Here is a 24,858-nt window from a genome sequence, read left to right as displayed (position 1 = left end):
CTCTGTTGGAACACTCATCACTCCACACGACATACGTGCTCCTATTTCTCACCCTTGCATGCCCCCAGACCGTGACATTTAGGGGGAAGGCCCATGACTTAGATGGCTTCATATCTGCTCACTTCATGCAGTTCTTGACTCAGCAAATAAAACCATGTGCCCCGCCTTCATTTTCTTTTAGTAAATGTTCCTCTAATTAATTTCATTCAAAACCACTCCATTGTTCCTAGAGACACATTTAAATACATCACCAAACTTCAAGTACACTTTGTGGTGGTCCTTCCCCATGATAAGGAGGTGCTGGTATTTCAGCCCCCAACAGGCAGCTTCACAGTAAGAACTGCCTTCACATTAGTCCCCTCTCCCTCCCTTTCTCCTCAAGCATATCCGCACCACTAGTGGGGCTGCCTCAAATTAGACCAAAGAAAGGCTGTCTCTCTCTTTGTCACTCTATCACCAGCCACAAATCACTCTAACTACCACTCCTCACCTCCACCGTTGGAACAGTCAGTCAAAACACCATGGCTAGGTCATTAGCAAAGACAGATAAACTGGAGTTTCGAAATTCTGTAAGCCAGTGCTACTCAAAGTAGCTAGTCCTCAAACTGAATGTCCCCAAACAAGGGACTTGTGCCAAAATGCAATCACCTATGACACTAAACACACAACTTAGTTTAGCTAACATTTTTTCATAGCAATACTTTCCCAATGAAGGAAGAAGCAATGTGTTGATTAAAATTCTGGTGCGAGTTCCTTATCTAGTTTCAGGCCCATTACAAAGAGTTCTCAGGCTGCCATTGCCCCATAGACTGCACTTTGAGCAGCACTGCTCCAAGGCACTTCAGAAGAAATGTTCTCTGGACTTCTTTTTGGTGGGATCTGGCCAATAGGCAGATAAAGACAATTGAAGTGAGGTGTTAATTAAGCTGGAAGGCTAAGAGGAGCTGAACTTATTCTGAGGCTTACTTTGTATGTTTTCATGAAGCAGAAAGGTCAAAAGTGGAAATAACAGAAAAGTAGATGTTAGCCTAAAGAAAGAGTTAGTTACAGATGTGTATTTGAGGCTGCCATACTTCATATTTGGTTTAGGAGCCAAGGTTGGATCAAGAAGTTTTCCATAACTCTCTTCTTCTGCTCTGGCTCCTACCTTTGCAAGGATAACCCTCTTTAATAATAATTACCAGCCTAGAGGCTTGGGGAGACGGTGTGGGCAAAAGCACACAGGTTCCAACCCGAGAGAGCCTGGAACAATGCAATTCCCAAAATGGGCCACTAGATGGCAAAACAGTTCTGTGCACAGATGTGCTCAAAGGGATGGGGTGAAATTAAAAAACGGATCAGTACCATACAGGGAATATAGCCAATATTGTATAATAACTATAAATGGAGTATAACCTTTAAAAGTTGTGAATCACTATATTGTACACGTGTAACTTATATATTATGGTTCAATTATACTGCAATTAAAAAAACAAAACAAAACAAAAAAATGGATCGGCCAGAGTGGCATCTGTAGGGAATTCCAGGAACGCTGGAGCCACAATGGCTAGATTCCAATGGCCCTCCTGCCCTCTGAGACAGGCCTGGATACTCACACAAGCTGCAGGTACTTGAAGGTGGACAGCTGTCTCGGAACCAGCGTGAACTGATTCCCATCCAGGTAGCTACAGGAGAGAACACAGCAGTTAGTGCAGCCATCGCGGCCTTGGGCAGAGCCCGGAGCAGGGAGAACCTTCCCCTGCAGCCAGGGCCTTCTCACTCATTTCCTCTCCTACACGTACACTACACAGTTGGTCCTGAATCGCTAATTGGAGATTAGCGGACATTTCTTAGGCCATTTGGGAAGATGCCACTGAAACACTTGGTAAAAGCCACTGAGACATGAAGCCTCCTGTGGCTTCCTTCCCGAGCCCCTGCCTGGCCCTCTCAGCACCCTCCCTGTCGGTGGGCACCACAGGCTCAATCCTGGACCCCCTGGTCTTCCCTCTCTTCTCTCCAGCCTTCTTGGCCAAATAGGTAATTTGTAATAGGCTAATACCCACCTGCCAGGCCCTCAGCAGCACACAGGGCCCCCCTGTACCTGCTGGCAAGGTGCCTGAGGCTGGCCCCAGACCCAAACATGCCCAAACCTAAGCTCCGTGTTTTCACACCCACACAGGCTTCCCCTGACTGCATCAGCACTACACTCCATGTTCCCAACCACCCAGGCTCAGGACCCCGAAGGTGACTCTCCAACTCTCTCTGCAGTCAGTTCTGTGACCGACCCGGCTTCTCCCACCCACTGGTCTCTCATCATTCGCAGAGCTTGGGATTCCAAATGCTGTGACCTGCCCTCCCTCCCCCATGGCCACCAGCCATCCTACCTAAGCTGACGGGAGCACCGGGAGCTGCAGCCCCACCGAAGGCAGCCTTCAGGATGCCTTGTCCACCTCCCAGAGGTCCACAGAGCACAAATCAGGGCTTTACTCCCCCGACCCATCACCCTGCATCCTACAGAATGACTCCCGGCCCATCTCCTTCGATCCTCTCAGCCTCCCTTGTCAACAAACCCAGCAGCCACATTTTACAGCTGAGGAAACTGAGGCTTAAAGTCTCTGAACTCCAGCATCCTCAGTCAAGGGAGCCAGGCTGTCCTGCCTGTCCCATTACTCCCAGGGCTGCTAGGAGGCACCAAGGAGAGGACGGGACATAAGACGTTTACAGAAAACTGGGTGGGGGACGCAGCAGGAGAATCACAGGACAAGGACTGCAGTGGTTGGTGTGCTTGTGAAGAAATACCAGCCTTGCAGGTAATGAAAGAAATACAAATGAAAACCTCACGTGCTCCGCTCAGGGAAAAGAGAAGCTCAGGGCCTCCCTGGTGGCGCAGTGGTTGAGAGTCCGCCTGCCGATGCAGGGGACGTGGGTTCGTGCCCCGGTCTGGGAAGATCCCACATGCCACGGAGCGGCTGGGCCCGTGAGCCATGGCTGCTGAGCCTGCGCGTCCGGAGCCTGTGCTCCGCAACGGGAGAAGCCGCAACTGTGAGAGGCCCGCGTACCGCAAAAAAAAAAAAAAAAAGCTCGGCTACGGGGGCCTGAAGGGACCAATCCCAGGAGCAGGAAGAGTCAGGGCCTGAGCCAGGCCTTCCGTTTGGAGGGGTCTGTCGAAGAAGCCTGCTCTCCATCCCGCTGTCTGCCATACACATTTATACCCACGTCCCCACATGGGCTCGGACACCAAATCCAGATCAACAAAGAGTTAGCACCACAACGCCAGTGTTGATGGGGCATGGGAGGGGGAGGGGGAGCAAGAAGGCTCTTTCCACACACGGCGGGCGGGAGTGCAGAAGAGACAGCTTTCTGGAAGGTCATCAAGAGTCCCAACAATGCACCGCTCTCCGACTAGCAGTTTCGCTGAAGGGATGCTCACCTCAGTGCTATTTATGAGAGTAAACAAATTGGAAGCTTAAATACCAGCAAAGGGGGATTTGTTGTATAGATCACAGTAGAGTCACGTGATGGAATATTATGTGGACAATAAAAACAACTTTTGTGAGCGTTCTCATGAAGGGAATGCTCATGAGATGATGTGAAGTGGGAAAAGCAATATAATTTCTTATTTTAAAGGCAGAGCTTAGTTTAATGGGATGAAGCACTTGTCACGGGGGACCCCTGCCGTCAGGTGACTGCAGAGTGGGGGGCGGTCACAGAGAAGCTCAAACCTCCTTGGAACCAGTGTCTCCCGCAAAGCCCTAACTCCAAGCGCCTGTCAGCTAACATCTGCTTTCGGTCGCCCTCTCTTCCTGCCACCAGGCAGGGGTTACTCACAGCTCTGTGGCATTCTTGGGGATGCCCTTGGGCAAGGCCTGCAGGTGCTTGTTGCTGCATCGGACCACGGTGTCCAGGCAGGCGCACTCCTGGGGGCACTGCGGGCGGGGCAGGCAGCCCCCCTCCTCCTGGCCTGGGGAGGAAGGCGTGAAGCCACGTCAGCGAGGGGACAGGCCTCCTCAGGGCCTCCTGCAGCCAGGGCCCAGCTCCAGGGCACCTGCGGACAGTGGCCCCGCGCTGACACCACCTTGTGCACCAGTAAGTCTCCTCTCAGCTGCACCCTTCCCCCACCAGGGGCAAAGCCCCTTGGACCTGTTTTGAGCTTAAAATAGGTCTTGGATCCATCTCTTCCACCTCAGCTCTGAGGCGGACCCAGGCACTGCAGAGAAGGAGGATGGCAGCCACACCATTTCTTGAGCACCTACTATGTGCCAGACACTGTACCAAACGTAATCTCCTTAACGTATGTAAGGGGAGCAGCCATTACCCCTAGAGTGTGAGCATCACGGGGACAGAGACCTGCACCTCCTTCTCTGTTCACTGAAGGAGCCCAGCACGGAGAGCAGGGCCTGGCACACAGCAGCCTCCAAATTAGGTCAGTTGAAGGAATGAAGGAACTTCTATCTTACTGAGATCTGGAGCGTTTAAACAGCTTGCTCGGGTCAGAAGGCTGATCAGAGGCAATTCAGGGTCTGTACCCAGGTCTGGCTGGCACACAGTCTGAGCCCCTTCTGTCCCACCATCTTTCACAGATTCAATAAATAGTACTGAGCGCCCTCTGTGTGCCTTCCTTCCTTCTGATTGGGTGTAGGAGGGGCGATAAGGACACCACCGTCGGAGTTGCTAGGAAGCAGGTGATAGGGACTGTCGGTTACGGAAGGCGTCTGTGTGGAGGTGCCACGTGAGAAGGATGAACTCACTGAATCCTCACAACATCTCTCTGTGGATGTGCTACTATCAGCCCATTTTAGAGAAAAGGAAACTATGGACAGAGTGATTAAGTAACTTGCCCAAGGTCCGCCAGCCTGGAAGAGGTCCCGCAGCCTGGAATCCAAGCCAGCTGCCTCCAGAGCCTGTTCTCTCGACCACTACGTCCTACTGCCTCTCGGCAGCAACACCTCAAAAATATTCCCATCCCTTCACTCCTAGGAAGTTATTCTAAGGGGAAAAACTGAGTATATGTACAGAGAGTTATCTATCAGGATGTTCCTGGCAGCACGAGGCATAACAACAGAAGTTTGGAAGCACGTAAATGCCATGCGATGCCTCCAGACAAGGGACTGTCATGTTGAGAAGGTACACGGGCAGTACTGCAAGACCCTACGTGTGTCATACGTGGGCACACGAACACTCAGCAAAGAGCCAGAGGGCCACACACGGGGTGCTGACAGGAGTCATCTGGGGTGGGGAAGTAGAAAGAGGGACTCATCAATGAGCTTTTTATTCTCCTTCTGGATTGTCCGTTATTTGGGGTTTTGTTTTTAAGGAAATAAAGATGCCTCACTTTGTAAGAAGAAAAATAAAAAGAAACTGTTTCTTGGAAAAATATAATGCTTTCAAAAAAAATACTTGATGGCATCAGAAAATGTCCAAAATACATAGTTCAGGTTTGTTTTTTTTTTAAAAAAAGAAACTATGATATAAAATATATATGTGAGAAGTATGGAGTTTTGTTTTGTTTATTTTAGAAGTTCGAAGCCAAACTGCTCTTAGAGAATCCATTGATTTTGTTTAGAAAAATACCCTGTCATTCTTGGCGTGAAAGCTGAAGCTCGCCACCCAGCACCCCCTCACTGGCTTGGACGGGCCTGAGAGCTGAACTGCCCCCTGGAAGCAGACTGGAGAGAGGACAGGAGGGGCTGAAGAAGGGGGGCCCAGGGCTGGGCAAGATGCAACCTTGTTCTGTCACCTTCAGTAAAAATCTGCTTCCCACAGCTGCCTGTGTGAATGATGCTCTGGGGGCTGGGGTGGAGAATGGAGGGACGGGCGAGATTCTGCTTGGGTAGGGAAAGAAAGAAGTGGCCACAGAAGAGAGATGGAGGATTCAGGGGAAAGAGGACATTGGCACAAGAAGTGACCCGCGTGTGGAGGAGGGGGTGCCCCCTTGACAGTGTCCTGTTGCACATTACAGACAGGCTGAATCCACTGTCTGGAGTGCTTAGGAATAACCAGGAGGTAGGTCTCTGGGTTAAACGTACTTACATAAAGAAATTACACTAAAATGTTAACTGTGATTTTCTCTGAGTGATGGGCTAATAGGTAACGTTTATTCCCGTCTTTTATCCATATTTCCCCATTTTTTAAACAATAAGCACATTATTGCTCTTATAATCACACGAAGAAGACCCCACCAGGCAGAGGCAGGCACAGGACTGAGTAGGTCTCCCTGCTCCTCGCCCCTCCCCCTCCACAGAGCCTCCCCTCCCCAGGGGACCCCTCCTCTCTGGGGCATGACCTCTCCCCATCCCCCTGCCGCCCAGGGGGCCCATGAGTTACCTTCCTCACACCTGAAGTCGGGGACAGCCACGTCCTGCAGGGGAATCTGCCGCAAGAAATCCGGGTTCTGGCATCGCGGGTTCCCCGTCACGATCTTCCTCCGGCGCAGCCAGTCGCCCAGCCAAGCCAGCTGGCAGTTGCAGTTGAAAGGGTTGGCCAGAAGGTTTCTGGAAGAGGCGGGCGGTATGACCACGAAGACACCCACCAGACTCAGCTGCCCCAGCAAAGCCGGCTCCTGCTCGCCACGTGCTGGCCACACGGCCACCCAATGCTCCCAGACAACCAACCCGCCAAGAGGCAACATTCTAACGTGCAAGGACCCAAACACCCTGAGTCTTTTAAAGTGACCACCGGAGAAGCCCGTGTCCTAAGGTGGTGGATGGGCAGGGCTCCGGGGTTCAGTTCGGATGGCTGGTGCCCAAGCCCCAGGCCCGCCTGCCCTCTGGGGTGCACTTACAGCGTGGAGAGGGCCTGCAGGGTGTCGAAGGCCCCAGGGGAGATGGTGGCGATCTGGTTGTCATAGAGCGAGAGGAGGCGGACGCTGCGCAGCCCCGTGAAGCTGTCATTGTGGATGCAGCTGATGCGGTTGTTCCTCAGCATCCTGGGAGCCGGGAGCGGAGGGGAGAGTCCGTGCCGAGCCCTGCGGCCATCTGCCTGCCCTGAGCTTTGGCCGCCAGCGGCCAGTTCACAAGTTCTCCTCTGGGGGCACTGAGCCACGGAGAGGGGAGCCACAGGGCCAGGATTCTACACACCTGGGCTCCCCTCCAGGCTTTCCCTGCCTCTGAATTGACGGCCTCTCCATCCTGCCCACACGGCCCCCACACCGAAGACCATCACCCTCACCCCCTGGGTGCCCAGAGCCTCCCCAACCTCGGGCCACACTCCATATCAACACCTGAGACTTTCGTTAAACTTAAACCCGGCCACGTCGCTCTCCAGCCTAAAGCCCGTAGCAGCCTCTAAACTGTCCACAAAATCATGTTTAAACTCTTTACTGTGACATGTGAGCGCCTGCCCAACCCTGCCCCAGAGCAGCACCTGCCCGACTCCCCAGGGATGGACACACCCTCCACTCCTCTGTCCTTCAGGCCTGCTGCCCAGGCCTACATCCCCACACCTTTCCCCGGCTGGATCTCCTTCTAGAATGACCTTCTTCCTCATTTATAGCCGCCAAAGTTTCTGTTCATCCTCAAACATCTGGCTCAATTCCTTTCCCCAAGCAAAAACAAAAACGAAGCCTGACACAGAATAGGCAATTCACAAAAGAAATTAAAATGAGTGAACTAGGTGAGGGAGATTAAAAGGTACAAACTTCCATTACAGGATAAATGAGTCAGCATGAGATGCACAGAAATAAATAAACAAATAGCTTATGAACATTCACTGAAAAATGTTCAAATCAAGGACATTTAAGTGATAGGGAATCTTTGCCTGCCAAATTACAAAATAATTAAAAATAAAATAATAACAGTAAAGCCCAGGGTTGGCAGGAGGGTGGGAAGACGGGCACTTTCATGCACAGCTGGCAGGAAAACGACTTGGGACCTGCCCAGAGTGCACCTGGTGATATGTGCCAAAACCCCTGAAAGGGCCCTTCTTGCTTTGACCCGCAGGTCTACCCTTAGGGATTTATCTTCAAGGTAATAACCCCAGATGAGCACAGAATTTCATCACAAAGATATTAATCACAGCATTGCTTGTAATAAAATTAGAAACAGCCTAAATCTCTAATAATTATCTAATATATAATCTTTCAAAATGATGTTGTAAAAGGAATCGTAAGGATACGTAAAGACACTCACATTCTGTTTAAGGAAAAAACAGATTACTAAATAAAATGTATTCTAGGATTTCATTAAAATATATCTGTGTGTTTGCATGCATGTGGGTGTACATGCGTGTGTGTGTGCGTGTGTGTGTAACTGGAAGGACAGTTGTCTATATCAACAATTAACTGTGGTCAGTGGAGGGGTTACAGGCATTCCTTTTCCCGTGTCCTCACCAGCCTTCACATGCTCCTGCAGGCCCACGGCACTCTCTTTCAAAGAATACTAGGCGTGTATAAAAAAGAATGAGGCAGCCCTCTATGAAGAACCTGCCACACTATCTTTACAAGTGAAAAAAAAGCAAGCTGCAAAACACAGTGCATAATAAATCCCCTTGTGTAAAACAGACAAACAAAAACCCACAGGGAATGCCTCCATGCATTCATTTCCCTTACACAAATGCCATGACACGTGCTCGGAAAATATATCTATAGCCTTACTGCGGGCTGGGATTTAAATCCAGGCTGGTGGCTTCTAGAGGTGATGTCCACAGTGTAGCCACTAGCCACATGTGGCTGTTTATACTTAATTAAAATGAAACGAAATTCAAAAGTCAGTGCTTCCGTAGCACTGGCTACATTTCAAGTGCTCCATGGCCGCATGTGGCTACCAGATTGGTCAGTGCGGATGTGGGATGTTTCTGTCCCTGTGGTGAGTCTGACGGGACAGCACTGTCTATCGGACGCTCTAAAGGTCTACATGATCATCTGAAGAGCTAGTGCTGCCTGGACAGAGACAGGGGCTCCCTGCAGCGTTCACAGAGGGGTGGATGACCCCAGGATCCCACTCAGTCCTGACGTCTGGAGAGCTCTGCCTGGGCTCTGAGTCATGGGGTCTCAGAATCCCAGGGATGGTGGGAATCCCTCCTCCCCCGCCTACACCCACTTGAGTCACCTCTGCGAGGTCCCTGCCACTGTAGCACCAGCCACTCCTGAACTGAAAACACGTGCTATGCTCTTGCAGCCTGACCACGGGGCGATGAGAGGGGACCTCCGGAAGGGCCCACCTCCCCATCCCTTCACCCGCCATCGACCCCCCACCCTGGGGAACCAGAAGGCAGCCCTCGTCACAGTGACCAACATCTGATGACTGCAGCCAGGGTCCTCAGCCGCGGCCCCCTCAACTCCTGCAAGCTGGGGCCAGGGAAGGAGACTCCCACCCTCGCTCTTCCCTTCCCTTTAACGCAGACGCCCACGCTCTGGCTTGGCTTCTGCCCACCCTGCTCCCCGGCCACACACTCACAGCGTCCTCAGGCCGTCCAGGCCCCGGAACATGCCGCTCCGGATGGACTCCAGCTGGTTGGCGGTCAGGTGCAGCTCGCTCACTGAGGCTGCGCCCTCGAAGGCCCCGTCTTCAATCTCCGACACCTTGTTGTTGCTCAGATTGCTGGGAGAGGATTATGGAGTTCAGGACCCTTTTCCTGCACCCAGCTCCCATGCACGGGAGCCCTGTCCCCGACAGGAGCTACCCCACACCCAGAATTTCCCCTTCCCATCCTGACCGGCGTCCTGACTGCACCTTCCCGCCAACGGGGAACTCACATTTTCTTCAGATGGGTGAGTTTTTTAAACATCCCGGTGGCCTCCAGGATGGAAATCTCATTGTTGTTTAATCGTCTGTAAGAAGCAATGAAGGGAACTTTCACATCCATAAATGACAGACGTTAAAGTATCTTCCAAACTGAGACTATTTGGGACTAAAACAAAGGGGACTCCCAGAAGAATTTCTCTGGTGAGATGAATTGATCCTATTTCAGAAAAGGCTGGACCAAGAGCTGGGGGGTGAATGGGGATATTTTAACATGAAAAATGCCATGAACTTTACATACATAAATGACAGGCATGTGTAGGTATCTGTGCACATGCATATATATACGTGCACAAATTTATATTTTTAGAGAAAGAAGAAAAATAAAAGAATGGCTTAGGCTACGACTTTAGCTGATGGAATCAGGTCCCCACAAAGAAAGCAAAAGCATGATTGAGAGAATCCGCCCTGGTTCAGGCTGGCGACCTGCCCCGCGGGCCAGAGACTGCCTCAGCAGGGCGTGTGGGACTGGGAGTGAGAAGCAGAGGGACCACTTCCTGCTGGACCCAGCAGCTGGCATGCTCCCGGGGTGGGGTCTCCAGTGGTCCCCAAATAGGGCTGCGACAGAGGAAAACATGGAGGGGCGGGAGGGTCCGTGGGAGCTGGGGGCAGGTGAGGGTGTGGTGCAGCTGGGGGCTCTCACAGCTCGGCCGTGGCCTGGGGGATGCGCTCAGGGATCTTGGTGAGCTTCAGGCCGGAGCACTCCACCATGCTGGCCTCGCAGCGGCACTTGTGGGGACAGACCACGTCGCTGTTGCACTCACTGTTCAGCTGGTAATCCTCTGTGCCTGTGGTGAGAGGGTGGGGGCCAGGGGCGGAGGAGTTCCAAGCAGCCCTGCCCAGCCCAGAGTCTCCCGGGCCCCCCTGGCCTCCCACTGCCACCGTCCCACCCAGGCCGGCCTTGGTCCCCCCTCTTACCTGGAATGAAGTACTGTTCTTTGGCTGAGGAGAGAAGCAGAAACACTACAATGCTGGGATTGTCCAGACCATGCAGGAATAGCCCAGGCCTCAGCCCTGCTGCCCAGCGGAAGCCGCCCCAGGAACCAGGCTCGGGTCACAAACCAGGGCCCCGGCGCCCACCCACCCAGCCCCTGTGTGAAGGTCTTGCTACGAACACAGATATTCCTTGCCCAGGTTGATGCAGGGGACAGCACCACACCCAAGGAAACCTCTTCCAGGGAGCACCGAAACCACGGGAACGTTCACATGCAACGGCACAGGTGAGGATGGACCAGGATCCGGGCTCAGAAGCCGACCCACACTCTCCCCAGCCAGTTGCCGTTTCTGCTGCCCCAGAGCCTGGAGGAGGCAACCATCTCTCTGAGGAGGGTTCCCAGGCCTACTGAGTGTCTTAAAAAGCTTGAGAGAGAACTGTCCTGGGAGGAGAGGGACCTGGGTCCTTGCCCGTCCTCTCCAGGGTATCTTCGGCGAGCTCTACCACCTTCCCAGGCCTCAGTAAAACAAGGGGTGGGAAACTGTAGATGCAAGTCTACACTGGGGGCCCGCACCCTCCAGCGTGGGTCCAGAGTGGTCCAGCGCACACTTGTTGGGACCATCCAGGAACATCACAGGGTCCCTGAGCGGACTGAAGGCGGGCGGGTGGGCGGGCAGGCAGGCGGGCAGCTACCTGAGCACCGGAACTTCTTGCTCTTGATCTGCCCGATGCGCTTGTTGGCAAGGCGCCGGGGGCTGGCGCAGCGGGCCCCGCTGGTCTCGATGGGGTTGGTGCGCAGGAAGTCCGCCAGCCACTTGAGGTTACAGTCGCAGATGAAAGGGTTCTGGGCCAGATGCCTGTCCAAAGGGGGCGGATGGGAGATCAGAGACAAAGCTGCACCATTATGCTCACCACCACCTGGATGGGGCCTCACTGCTTGCTCGTGGCCAGAGCCCACCGGGCCCTGGGGAGAAATGCGCCACCTGGGGACAGCACCTGGGGGTGCCCACCACCTGTGGAGAAGTCTTACCAGAGCCTGGCAGTGGGGATGGAACTCCACAGCCTGGAGCTTCCAGCTGTCCCTTCAAGCCTCACTCTGTCCCATCTCCTTCTACTCACCTGTCCCTCCCTCTGCCCTGTGACAAACAGGAATGGAGGCAGAAGCAACCCAGAGACCGGCCAGGGCACCCCCGTCCTTCCAAGGGCGAGGTGATGGAATGGACATTAGAGCCCAAGACCTCAGCATCCAGCGGCCCTTGGCCCCGCCGGTGCCATAAGTCCTGGACTGTCCCCTCCCTGTGGCTTTGGGAGGCAGCAGCCTCTTTCCCACAGCCTCTGTCAAGAAGGGGCTGGGGCCAGGGTGGCAAGGCTGGGCCTGTAGCTGGGGTAGGAGGTCTCAAAGTGCCTGCTGCAGCCCCTCAGCTTTCCATGGAATCTCCGTTCCTACCCCAGGCCATAGGGGCTGCCCCCTCTTGACCATTTTACAGGCCGTCTCTTGACACAGGTAAACTCAGAAAGCATTACTGATTAGCTGCTTATCGGGGAACCACTCATATCTTCTTGCTGGCTCCCTGTGTTACCCGCAGGATAAGTGTGGGGCAGGGGCAGCTGACAGGTGATACTAGCTGAGGGAACCCGGATCACTGTAAGTGACCACAGGGCTGTCTTTCCCATTGGCCCTGACTGCCCTGCAGGCTCAGACCAGCCACATCTGAACCACTTAGCAGCCGGCTTGCCCACCTGTGTCTGGGCCAATGCGGCACTGAGTGCCCTGCTTTCTACCCCGAGACAGCCAGGGAAAAGAATCCAGCACCTGTCCTGACTACTGTTCCCAAAAGCCAATGCTTCTGCATGGGGCCAGCTCAAAGGACTCGCCACGCCATGGCTACTCTCCCTCCATCTAATGCCATTAATTCAAGTCATCTACATATTGGCCGCAGCCCAGGCTCCTGCTAGGGCCACACGGCTCTCTCCAAGCAGAGGCACGAGCCCTTGCCCAGAGTCTGTGCTCAGCTCAGCTCAGACCTTGGCCACTCTCCATCCATTCCCTCCTGGGCTCTGCCCTCTGGCCACTGGTCAGTATGCTTGGTGACAGCTTTCCCTGCCCAGCTGTCCTTGCCACTCCCCTTTGCAGCGCCTGCCCCACTTTCCTGCCTAAGTCCTGGCTCCTCTCAGCTCCACCAGGTGGGCCAGGCCCCTCCCACCCCTTCTGCATCCCGTTGGATGGTTTGTTTCCCCGATTTAAACTGCCAATTTGCACAGCGACAATGTGCGTGCTGACTCCCCAGGGCAGAGTTCGTGGCTAATCTAAAGTAACCCAGGATTCACGGATTGCTCTGGGATCCTTCCACCCGCCCCATCCACATCTATTTGTGCCTTAGGACACAGCCTCTGCCTGAACGAATTGCTTCCCTCTATCACAATCTTGGCAGAAAACTCTGTTTAAAATCAACTCAATTATGTTGTTCAGGCACGTATTAAAATGTCCAAGGGGTGCAGAGTAGAATACATCCTTTTTAAGAACAGGCTATTTTTGTCAAAAGCAACCTACAAAACTTGAATCACCCACCGAGGCAACTGGCTTCTGTATAAACTTAAGTATCTGACATAAAGTAGAATTTTTAGAAGGTGTAAAGAGCAGGGAACTGGGGAGAGAAAATGCTCAGGAGGAAGAAAAAAATCTGCTTGGCAAAAGATAATTATGTTAAAGGCACACCCAGAAAGAGGCTGCACATGTGGCCAGACAATTATCTCCATGCACATTTCTGATAGTGGAAGGTAGAAGGGGAGACCGATTCCCAGTCTCTTTCTTGGATTAAGCATTAAGAAGTCACAACTAAAAATCTTTTGGGCAGGTACTCAACATCATTAGTCAAATTAAACCCACAATGAGCTACCACTTCAAACCCACTAGGATGGCTGTAATCATAAAGAAAACCGATACCAAGTGTGGGCAAGGATGTAGAGAAACTGGAACCTTCATAACATTGCTGGTGGGGATGTAAAATGTAGAGCCGCTTTGGAAAACAGTGGCGGTTTCTTAAAAGGTTAAACATAAATTTCCCATGTGCCCCAGAAATTCCAAGAGAAATGAAACGCTTTGTCCTCACAAAGATGTGTAAGAAAATGTTCACAGCAGCATTATTCATAATGGTCCCAAAGTGGGAATGATCCAAATGTCCAACAGTGAGGAGGGATAAACAAAATGTGCGTGCAATGGAAAACTGTTTGGCAATAAAAAGGAACAAATACTGTTATTGGGTTGGCCAAAAAGTGCCTTCGGTTTTTAAGTAAAAATAAAAGACACATTTTTCATTTTCACCAAGAACTTTATTAAACAATGTATTCACCCTTTTGTTCCACTACCTTCTGCCATTTTTCAGGCAACTTCGTAATTCCATCTTCCCAAAAGTTTTTATCTTTTTGAGCAAAAAACTGTTCCAGGTGCTTTTTACAATCTTCCAGGGAATTGAAATTTTTTCCATTAAGAGAATTTTGTAAAGACTGAAATAAATGAAAATCCAAAGGCGGATGAATCAGAACTACCCAGCCAAGCTGTAACAGTTTTTGCCTGGTCATCAAAGAAACATGCGTTCTTGGGCTTCCCTGGTGGTGCAGTGGTTGAGAGTCCGCCTGCCGATGCAGGGGACACAGGTTCATGCCCCGGTCCGGGAAGATCCCACATGCCGTGGAGCGGCTGGGCCCGTGAGCCATGGCCGCTGGGCCTGCGCGTCCGGAGCCTGTGCTCTGCAACGGGAGAGGCCACAACAGTGAGAGGCCCATGTACTGCAAAAAAAAAAAAAAAAAAAAAGAAACATGCGTTCTCGTGTTATCCTGATGGAAGACTATGCGTTTTCTGTTGACTAATTCTGGACACTTTTTGTCGAGTACCATTTTCACTTGGTCTAATTGGAGCAGTACTTGTTGGAATTAATCGTTTGGTTTTCCGGAAGGAGCTCATAATAGAGGACTCCCTTCCAATCCCACCATATACACAACATCACCTTCTTTGGATGAAGACCAGCCTTTGGTGTGGTAGGTGGTGGTTCATTTCGCTCTCCCCATGATATCTTCTGTTCCATATTGTTGTACAGTATCCACTTTTCATTGCCCGTCACAATTTGTTTTAAAAACGGAACGTTTTCATTACGTTTCAGTAGAGAATCGCATGCGGAAATATGGTTAAGAAGTTTTTTTTCTCTTATGTGGAACCCAAACATCAAAGCAATTAACACAACCAAGCTGGTGCAAATGATTTTCAACGCTTGATTTGGACATTTTGAGTATGTTGGCTATCTTCCTCACGGTATAACGTTGATTGTTCTCAATTATTGTTTCAATTTGATCGCTATAAACTTCAACCGGTCTACCCAACCGTGGAGCGTTGTCCAGCAAGAAATCTCCAGCACAAAATTCCGCAAACCACTTTTGACACATTCGATCAGTCACAGCACCTTCTCCATACACTGCACAAATCCTTTTGTGCGTTTCAGTTGCTTTTTTTACTTTCTTGAAATAATGAAGCACAGTATGCCAAAAATGTTGTTTGTGTTCTTCCATCTTCAATATTGAAATGGCTACACAAAAATTCACCAATTTTGATAAGTTTTTTTAAAAAATGCACGCTGATATGACAGCTGTCACAATACAGTCTAACAAAATTGTTTCGAATGAAGTTAAAGACAACTAAGTGCTACTAGAGCCATCTTACGGAAAACACCGAACGCACCTTTCGGTCAACCCAATACATACTTGCAATATGAAGGAATCTCAAAAACATTATGCTAAGCAAAAGAAGTCAGTCACAAAAGATATATCACATAAGTCCATTTTTATGGAATATCTAGAAAAGGCAAATCTATAGAGACAGAAATTAGATTAGTGCTTGCCTGGGGTTAGGCTGGAAATAGGAACTGATTGCAAATGGGCACAAGGGATTTTGGGGGGTAATGGAAAACGTTCTAAAATTGAATTGTAGTGATAGTTGAACAACTGTAAATTTACTAAAAATCACTGAATTGTACACTCAGAACAGGTGAATTTTATGGTATGTAAGTTATACCTCATTCAAGCTTTAAAAAAAAATTTTTTTTAATCTCTTGGAGCAAGTAAAACTACAAAATCAATACTGTGACACATGGCACTCAGCCACAGATCTTGGAGCTATAAACAAATCAAGCAAGATTTTGTAAGTTGAAATCCGCTCGGTTCTGACATAAGACTCGGCCAAGGGTTTAACTATCTGAGGCTGTAATAACAATATCTGATTGTACCTTGGATTTGCTTTTTTTTTTTTTTTTTTTTGCGGTACGCGGGCCTCTCACTATTGTGGCCTCTCCCGTTGCGGAGCACAGGCTCTGGACACGCAGGCTCAGCGGCCATGGCTCATGGGCCCAGCCGCTCCGCGGCATGTGGGATCCTCCCGGACCGGGGCACGAACCCGCGTCCCCTGCATCGGCAGGCGGACTCTCAGCCACTACGCCACCAGGGAAGCCCGGATTTGCATTTTTTAAAATTCTTGTTCTAAATTGTACTTCAGTTGTCAATATATAAGAGTTGTTCACGAAGTTCAGTCTTGCTTTACAGCCTTAACAATGAGGTCAATTCTTAGGGTAAAAGCACAATTTAGGGGCAAGTTAACTAATTTCTCAGCGCCAGTGAAGAGATGCCTGAGACCAAATCCCTGCTCTAGATGTTATGTGACCTAGGGTGAGTCTGCCTCTGCCTCAGTTTCCTTATAAGAAAGGCAAGGATGAGAGAACCTTCATTCATAGGTCATTGTAAGTATTAAGTAAGATAATACACGCAAAGAACAGTGTCCTGGCCTTCAGTAATAAACCGCGGTGACTATCGCTATTATCAGTATTACTACTATTACCATCTCTCCTATGGGAAACCTTCCTGTTCTAACACTCTGCTCCAGCTTTGTGCCCTACTACTGCCTTGGTGGAAGTGGCCAAGATCTCAGGGATGGTACCTAGGAGGGCAGAAGCACTCCTGAAATCCAGCCAGGTAAATGGACACAGACAGAGGCCGCCCCTGGTGAGCACAACCCATTTGATGTACTAGCTCCCCTTCCACCCTGAAAGCGAGACAGCTCCTCACATGAGACGCTCAGCCCCATTTCCCATCCCCAAGGCTTTCCTGCGTGTGTGTCCCCGGCCCTGAAATCTCCTTAGTGCATTTCTCTCAGATGTTCTGCCAGCTTCGTGAAATAATCCACCTTTCCAATGTCTCCCTGTGACATCTCATTTCACATACTTGGCAAGATTTCCCCGTGGTGCTCCCTCCCCCTCTCCCTGGCTATAAGTAAATTAATTAGCAGTAGTGGGCTGCCGGCGGGTATGTGGGCTCTAATGAGTTTGTCTTCATGGCTGACATCCCTGCTGACGTGCAGGGTCCCAAGGGAGCAGGAGCTGTGCCTTCTACTCGATCTGTTTCACACTCATCCCAGCACTCGTGCAGATCTTAGCTGACAGAGGGCACTGCACAGCGGGTAAACAGTGGCAGGGCTGGCAACGGCAACAATGGCCACGGTAATATTAATAATAAACGCCCATCAGGCACGCACCACAGGACCCACGGGTCAGCACGCTGAGTCAAACTGCAGGCGCAGAACTAAAGATGTGGAATGTAGTGCCTGAGTTTAACCAAACAGTAGAAGAGAAGTTTCCCTATACAGAAGCCTTCCAGCTAAAAAATAAGGACTCCTTTAAAGCGTAACCGCAACAGCATTATCAAATGAAGAAGGAATGTTAGAATTCACGTATCACCATTTCAGGATCCCTAATGAACAAGTGGGTCTAGGCATTGAAATCAATGACTGTGCTTATTACAAAAAAAAAACAAAACAGGTATCTTGAGCCTCCTGTTGAAAGTACACAATACTATGAAGTCATCTTGCCAGAAAAAGAAAAAATACTGAACCTGACCCAAGCTCCTAGATGAAATTTTCTATCTGCAGGACCTAGAGAGAACAGAGGAACATGTGAAACTACACCACAGGGGATGCAATAAGCAAATCCAGACTGTGGGGAGCTCTATGGATCCAGTAAAGCAGTGTCTTCAACAAATAACGTGCAAGGAAAATGGAAATGGAGACCACACCCACAGATTAAAAACTTAAGTAACACATCAACCAGTATCTGCCAATTGTACTGCATAGGCATTTACTTATTTCTTTGTTTATCTATCTATTTATTTATGAGGGAGGGGATTTTAAAATGCTTTTAATTTTTTAAAAAATTTTAATGCACAGAAATCTCTTGCATTCCTATACACTAACGATGAAAAGTCTGAAAGAGAAATTAAGGAAACAATCCCATTTACCATTGCAACAGAAAGAATAAAATGCCTAGGAATAAACCTTCCTGGAATTGTTGCTCTTCTAATTTTTAATTTATAATCAGCATTGCTGTCACTGTATTTCATTTAAGACATTATCCACTGCAAGATGCACTATTATTTTATGTATTATCAAGAAAGAACAAAGTGCTGCCCATTAAACATGCCATCAATTGTAATATGCATCCCAGTTCCACATTCCTATGAAGAAGATGATATCCACATTTTATGAATGAGTAAACTGAGCCCCAGAGAAGCTAATTAACTTGCCCAGGGCCACATAGCCAATAAGGAGCATAGCTGGAATCTGAACCCAGGTTTGTCTAACCCAGAATCTGTCCTCTACCAGAGGCCATACCTGGTGAGCCAAAGGCACAGGCCAAGACCGCTGCTTGTACCTGGAGGCTGTTACCTCCCCTAGGTCCACCTGCTGGGGTGGGCGGAGGGGGAGGGCAAGAGGGCACTCACAAGGTCTGGATGGCCCGCAGGGAGGTGAAGGTGCCCTTGGCGAGACTCTGGATCTTGTTGTCATACAGGGAGAGCAGGGAGAGGTTCTGCAGGTCCTGGAAGGTGTTGGGCCGGATGCAGTTGATCTTGTTGGCATTCAGGAGCCTGTGGGCAGAGCCAGGGCCAGGTGGTGAGGGGAGAGGCACAGAATTGGACTCATCATGTCCTGGGCACCTTCCTAGGTGCCAAGCACACGTTATGTCAGGGAGGAGTCCACGGAAGCAGGTGCAGGGGATCTGGCCCTCTGGGTGTCCACTCCACGCAGAGGAGCTCTGGCTGCCTTCTCTGTGCACAGGGACCATTTAGTGCCCCATGCTTCTCTCTTTCAAGAAACTGCTAGAGGTGCCCAATGGGATTCTAAGACAGCAGAGAGCACAGTGGTCAAGTCACCTCCCAAAGGCATTTGGGGGTATCCTTCTCCTCCCCTTCTGCTGGGTTTCCCAGGAGCTGAGAGGGAGCATTTGGCTTCTGTGCTTCTTGGGTCCTGGGAGAGAATCCTTGTCTGAACGCTCAGCGCTCAAGGAGGCTGACCTGGGCCTGGGTGTCCTCCTGCAGGAGACAGCTCTGTCCCCCACCACACCGAGCTCAGCAGGAACATAGTTCGCATCTCAGCGGCCTCTCAGCTCGGGCGTCCTGCAATCAGCTCTGCATCCACCTCTGCCTCCCTCTCTGGCCTCTGCACAGCCCCCTAGACTCTCACAGCCTTGCCAGACCTGCCATCCCCCAAGGTCCTTGCCTCCCACACCCCAAAGAGGCCGAAAGAGAGGCCGGAGGAATACTGCCCCCCCCTCCATGGGTCCCACCCAAGGTCACTCGCATTTGGGTCCTTACAGGAGCTGTAGGGTGAACAGGCCTCCAAACACTCCCCGGGGGAGGTCTGTGATCTTGTTCCCATAGAGGACCCTGGAGAGAAGGCAGCAGAAAGGAGAGTTAGAGGACAGCCCGGCAGGCCGGGGCACAGCTCTGCAAGTCCTGCCCACACAATGGTGCCACCCCTATGCCTTTCACACGCCAGGTCCCAGCAGTGTAGGCTTGTTATAACAGTGGCCAGCAGATGGCAGTAAAGTGCGACAGGAAGGGGTCGCCGGTCCCTACTCTGCACAAAGGTACCCTATGGGCTAGAGGCAGCATGATCCCCATCACTGCGGGAGCACCCCTCCCTCACTCTGCCCTCACACATGGATCCCACAGAAGCCTGCAAGGGCCCCTCCGGGGAACCTCATGGGAAATTAACCTGGTTGGGGATCCAAAAGGAGATTGTTCAAAGAGAAGAAAATCCCTAGGGCAGGAAAAATTAACATATTTTTAGGGAATTACAAGCAAAAACTGGAATGCCAGAAGGCACGTGCGGTATGAGCTCCAGCACGTCAAGCGAGTCTTTCCAGCACAGACAAAACACCAGAAGGAAACAGACCAAAGTGTTAGCTGTGCTGAGATCTGGCGGCAGGACTGAGAGCGGGTTGTTTTATGCTTTAGAATTTTCAAAGTTTTCTACATGGAGCATGAATTCCATATATAATCAGAAAAAATGCAAAGGTTCAAAAAAGACAGGCAGGCAGAAATGGGTTCAGACAGATGGTGAAAGCATCATGGGGCCTGGGGAGGGGGGTGCATTACGTTCCAATCTCACAAGCGGCCCCCCCAGCCACCCCCGGAAACATTCTGTCTGAGTAAAAGCAGAGTGCGCCATCTCTGAGATGGTTCTTGGAGGACGGCGTGGCAGCAGCTAAGTAGGATCCAGGCTGGCCCACGTGGAGAGCTCCAGTGTGGCTCGAGTGGAGCAAACAAACGGGACCGTAGCTTGGATTTTACGCAGCCAGCACCAGGAAGCCTCTGAGGCATCATCAGACTCCCACTGGAAAGATCCCCCCGTCTGCTGTGTGGAGTAATGCAGGGGGCAGGCATTGAGGCAGGGGTACCAGGTCAGGGCCTGACCAGGCGGACACTGTCAATGTCCACTTTTTGCATGACCTCGGCATGAAAGTTCCTATATGGTGAGGGGGCGGCTGCGACCAGATACCCATGAGCAACAGGAACCCACTTAGATGGGCTACTGTCATGTTCCAATTTAGGAGGAGATTCACTCACTTTTCAGAGGAAGACCCTGCATTTTGGCAGCCACCTTCAGGATCTCTCAGCCAAGGACAGTGACCCATCCCAGGCTGTCGTGTACAGCTGTGTAGGTTGCACACTGCACAGTTTTAGGGGTGTCATTCCCAACGGCCCCACGCACTACCCTGCACTCTAGTCCAAGAGAAGAGGGTGCACACAGAAGACACTGAGCTAGCGGCCTCCGGCACTGCCCCAGGGGGAGTTCCATTCTGTTCCACTTCCTAGGCCCCGAATCAACGCCCAGCCCACGTCCAGCGCTGCCGAGGGACGGGTGAAAATACTCATTCCTAAGACAAATGAATGGCCTCCATCAACAGGGAGCCAGCCTGACTATAGGACACCCTGAGCTCACTCTGTATGGAGACAAAGTACCATGGGACCTCAGAGAGTGAGGGGCTTAGTGACCCTGGGAGAGCAAGCAAGGGTTCTTGGAAAAAGAGACGAAGTAACATTCCCAAGATTAATTTTCAATGCCGCACAACGTTTTGTAGATTGATGGATCCCCAGCAAACTGTTGAGGGAAAGGAAATACTGGACAGGGTGGGGGAGGCAGGGGAGGCAGGAAACACTCTTCACAATCACTCATTACAACTTGAGATCAGAGCACGTTTGGGACAAAAGATGTAAGCTGAGGCAGATTTCACAACTGGAGCTGGTGGTTGCCACCATTATAGGACCCAGGCAAGGCTCAGGAGAATGGAGCGCTGGGCCTCTGTGGGGAGGCGGGGCCAACATGAAGGCTGGGCTGAGTCAGATGACTGCCACAAAGAAGGCTGGGAAAATCCCCACCGCAGAAGGGAGAGCATCACAGTTGTCAGGGGCAACAGCTCTGCCTAGCTTTTCCATGCACTCAGCCCTTGACTCCCTCCTCCCCCTCCCAGCTGCAGAGGGTCCACAAAGAGGAAGGGAAAGCTGGGTACAGCCACCCTGGTCACTGCAGCCAGAGGGAGACCCACTGAGGCTGTCTGTGCTCCTTCTCTAGCACCCACCAGAGGGGCCCTGAGCCCTGGGCCCTGCCAGCCTCCTTGAGGGATGCCCTGGACCACTACAGAGCCTTGGCACTGCTACTCACAGCGAGTTCAGGGACCGGAGGCCCTGGAAGGCGTCGGGTGCAATCTCCGAGATCTGGTTGTTGCTCAAGTCTCTGCAAGGTGAGCAGAGGAGAGACGGTGGCTGAATCTCTCAGTGGCCACCAAGTCCTGCCTGTCCCCCCTACCTCCCAGACACCACAGGAGGGCAGGGGTTTCTTTGAAATTAGGAAAGAGAAGGGCCAGTTCCCCATCCACCCGAAAAACCCACGACTGGCCACTATTTCCCTGTGCAATCCAAGGGTCATGCACGGGTGGGTACCCTAGCTTTCCCCTACACACACCCCTCACAGCCTCAACTGCTTCTGTGGGTGCCCAGGCTGAAATGGTCAGCTCTGGTCACGTGCCAGACTCGGACTCAGCCTCCAATTTAGGCCGCAAGACAGCCCTTCGAGGAGGTCGCACCACCGCCATCCCCATGTCACAGGTGAGCCTGGTAGGAAGGCCAGATGATGGCTTTGCCGGGGGCTCAGCCACGGCAGGCAGAGTCAGGACCTGCCCCGGGGCTGTGGCCTGCCTGCTCCAGGCTCAGCCCCATGCTGACCCCCAGGAAACAGCAGGAGGCACTCACATCCTCCGAAGCTTTCTGTAGGGAGAGAAGGCTCCGGGGGGGATGGACTTGATCCCATTGAGCTCCAGGCGGCTGCAGAGAGAGAACAGAGGAAGGACAAGGGCACGTCACCCCACCCCCGCCATTGCCCAAACCAGGCCCTTTGCCCGCCAGCCCCTGCTCCCACCCTCCATCTGGAGGTAGGGGGGCTGTTACAGGCAGAGAAAAGGGACAGGTTTTCGAGCTCCATTATCCCAGGCTGCCATGGCTGAAAGGGGCTCACCAATGATGCTAATACTAAGAAACCAATTCTTTTTTTTTTTTTTTTTGGCCACACCACGGGGCTTGCAGGATCTTAGTTCCCCGACCAGGGATCGAACCCGTGCCCCCTGCAGTGGAAGCGAGGAGTCTTAACCACTGGACTGCCAGGAAAGTCCCTAAGAAACCAATTCTAGCAGACTCACCCAGCTGGGCTGGACAGATGGACCACAGAGGGATACGCCCCTCCAACCCTCCAGAGTTGCCAGCCTTGGGCAGACAACTCGGCCCAGCTGAGGCAAAGCATGTCTTCTCCGTTTGCACTGAGGGGCCTCAGGGCAAGCCTTGGGGTAGCGCCTGCACTGGCTCTTCACTGGCCCACCACAGCCTGGCCTGGCCGGAGGGGTGCATCCCAGCGCCTGCCCTGCCGGTACTCACATCTCCGTCATGGTCTCGGGCAGGTTGGCGGGGATGGCGGTGAGGCCTTTGCCACGACAATCCACAATGCCGTTGCTACAGGTGCACATGGCTGGGCAGGAGCCGGAGGAGAGGGTGCAGGAGGGCACGTGCCCCGCCTCCCCCTGGCCTGTGGAAACAGTGGGCTGTGACCTCAGGGAGCCCTGGGCCAGGACCTCCCTTCCCAGATACGGACTGATGGATGGGGACAAGGTGCTTCTCTAAATGAGGATGAACCAGAGGAGATCACCAAGGACCATGATGTAACTCTGCACGTGCCTGGTACATAGCAGGTACTTGTTTGCTGAACTTGAATCCGAACATAACTGTGCTACATGAGCACGTGATTTGCACGCTAGGAAATCCTACCCTCAGTTCTGAGGCTCCAGGCTCTAGTCCAAGTCACTCAACACTTCTGGCCTGAGTATGACAAGGACCATGTTTATTGAGCGCTTACTCTGTGCCACATGCCATAATAAGTGTCGTACATGCAGTATCTTATTGAATCCTACTGCAAAGAGCATGACATCATTGTGGCCACTTTACAGGTGAGAAAAGTGAGTCCTCAACATTCATTAATTAGCACATGAAATTCACACATCCTCCACGTTAATTAATAGCACATGGAATCTCACCACATAGGTGGTGAGATCAGGGTGAAGCCCAGTGTCTGATGTTAAGGACCCACACTTTTTAAAACCGAGGTATCATCGGTTATAACAAGTGCACCATCGTAAGTGTATAGCTGGCTGCATTTCCACATGTGGGTACGGCCACAGAACCGCCCCCCCCGACATGGAATATTTCTATCACCCAAGAAGGTTCCCTCATGCTCCTTCCCTGAGGTAGCCGCTATTCTGAGACCTGTCACCAAAGATCTGCTCTGCTCGTCTGTGGGCTGCACATAAAGGAAAGCAGACGGCAGGCTCTCTTGCATCTGGCCTCTTGCACTCAACGTAAAATCTCCGAGATTTGCCCATGTTGCTGTGCAGTTTGTTCTTTTCTATTGCTGACTCACAGTCTATTGTACGGATATGCCATCATTGGCTAATCCAGTCTCCTGTTGGTGGACATTTGGGCAATCTCCAAGCCTGGGATATTATGAAAAACACTGCTTGGATGTTCTTGGACACGTGTTTGGCAGAACATGTGCACATACCTAGCAGTGGAGCTGCAGAATCACGTCTCACACACGCCGCAGCCCTGAGCACAGCGGTGTTTGAGCGCAGTCTCGGGGGGCTGCCGGTGCTGAGGAGGAGGGGACAGCCCCCCCACCCCCGAGCCTCACCCTGAGGAGAGGAGGCTGAGCTCTGTGTGGCTGGCGGGCTCAGATCCACAGGCTTGGGAGAAGCGGGCAGCCCCTAATCCTCTGTCACGGATCTGTGAGCCGGTCATTCACTCAGCAAACATCCCTTGAGCATCTATCTCTCTGTGTCAAGTATGAGCACAGTACTAAGAAATGGCCAGAGAACACAGCACACGTAGTTTTCATGGACTTTGCGATCAGTCTATGCGGGACTCCCTCTGGGGCCAGGGAAGGCTCCCTGGGCCCTGCAGGTTGAGAAGGGAGCAGCAAGGCGGGGAGGATGTAACCAGCAGGGAAACAGCCTGCCAGGAGGCCAGGGTGGGAGGCACCTGCTCCCGGGAGGGGCAGAGGCAGGCACGACTGAGATGCAACAGTGAGGAAGCCACCAGGCAGAGGAGGCACAGATGACCTCGTCCAGCCTCGCAGAGCTGGAGGGCAGTTTGGACTCTCCTAGGAGCACTGAAAGGCCAGGTAAGGACAAAGCAACAGTGAGCAGCCCAAACCTGTGGCTCTCTTCAGGTCTTTCTGGCTGCAGTATGCAGATTGGAGGGGCCAGAAAGGAAGTGGGGCGGCCAGGCAGGAGGCTC

General features: G+C 51.8%; 1 protein-coding gene across 1 annotated transcript in view; it reads right to left on the bottom strand.

The window, feature by feature from the left end:
• SLIT1 (slit guidance ligand 1) overlaps positions 1-24,858 on the bottom strand; it is a 172,395-nt gene that overhangs the window by 30,651 nt on the left and 116,886 nt on the right. The window contains exons 9-22 of the mRNA XM_067709847.1: positions 22,948-23,095; positions 22,273-22,344; positions 21,686-21,757; positions 19,333-19,404; positions 18,463-18,606; positions 11,344-11,507; positions 10,635-10,658; positions 10,360-10,504; positions 9,671-9,745; positions 9,372-9,515; positions 6,761-6,904; positions 6,304-6,470; positions 3,808-3,940; positions 1,596-1,664 (exon numbers count right to left, since the gene is read on the bottom strand). Coding sequence (XP_067565948.1) covers positions 1,596-1,664; positions 3,808-3,940; positions 6,304-6,470; positions 6,761-6,904; positions 9,372-9,515; positions 9,671-9,745; positions 10,360-10,504; positions 10,635-10,658; positions 11,344-11,507; positions 18,463-18,606; positions 19,333-19,404; positions 21,686-21,757; positions 22,273-22,344; positions 22,948-23,095 — 1,573 coding nt within the window. The remainder of the gene's footprint in view (positions 1-1,595; positions 1,665-3,807; positions 3,941-6,303; positions 6,471-6,760; positions 6,905-9,371; positions 9,516-9,670; positions 9,746-10,359; positions 10,505-10,634; positions 10,659-11,343; positions 11,508-18,462; positions 18,607-19,332; positions 19,405-21,685; positions 21,758-22,272; positions 22,345-22,947; positions 23,096-24,858) is intronic.

Source organism: Pseudorca crassidens, chromosome 16 (assembly GCF_039906515.1).
Source record: "Pseudorca crassidens isolate mPseCra1 chromosome 16, mPseCra1.hap1, whole genome shotgun sequence".
In the NCBI taxonomy this organism is placed as follows: domain Eukaryota; kingdom Metazoa; phylum Chordata; class Mammalia; order Artiodactyla; family Delphinidae; genus Pseudorca; species Pseudorca crassidens.
Note: the sequence above shows the minus strand (reverse complement) of the source record. Positions and strands in the feature narration are given on the sequence as shown.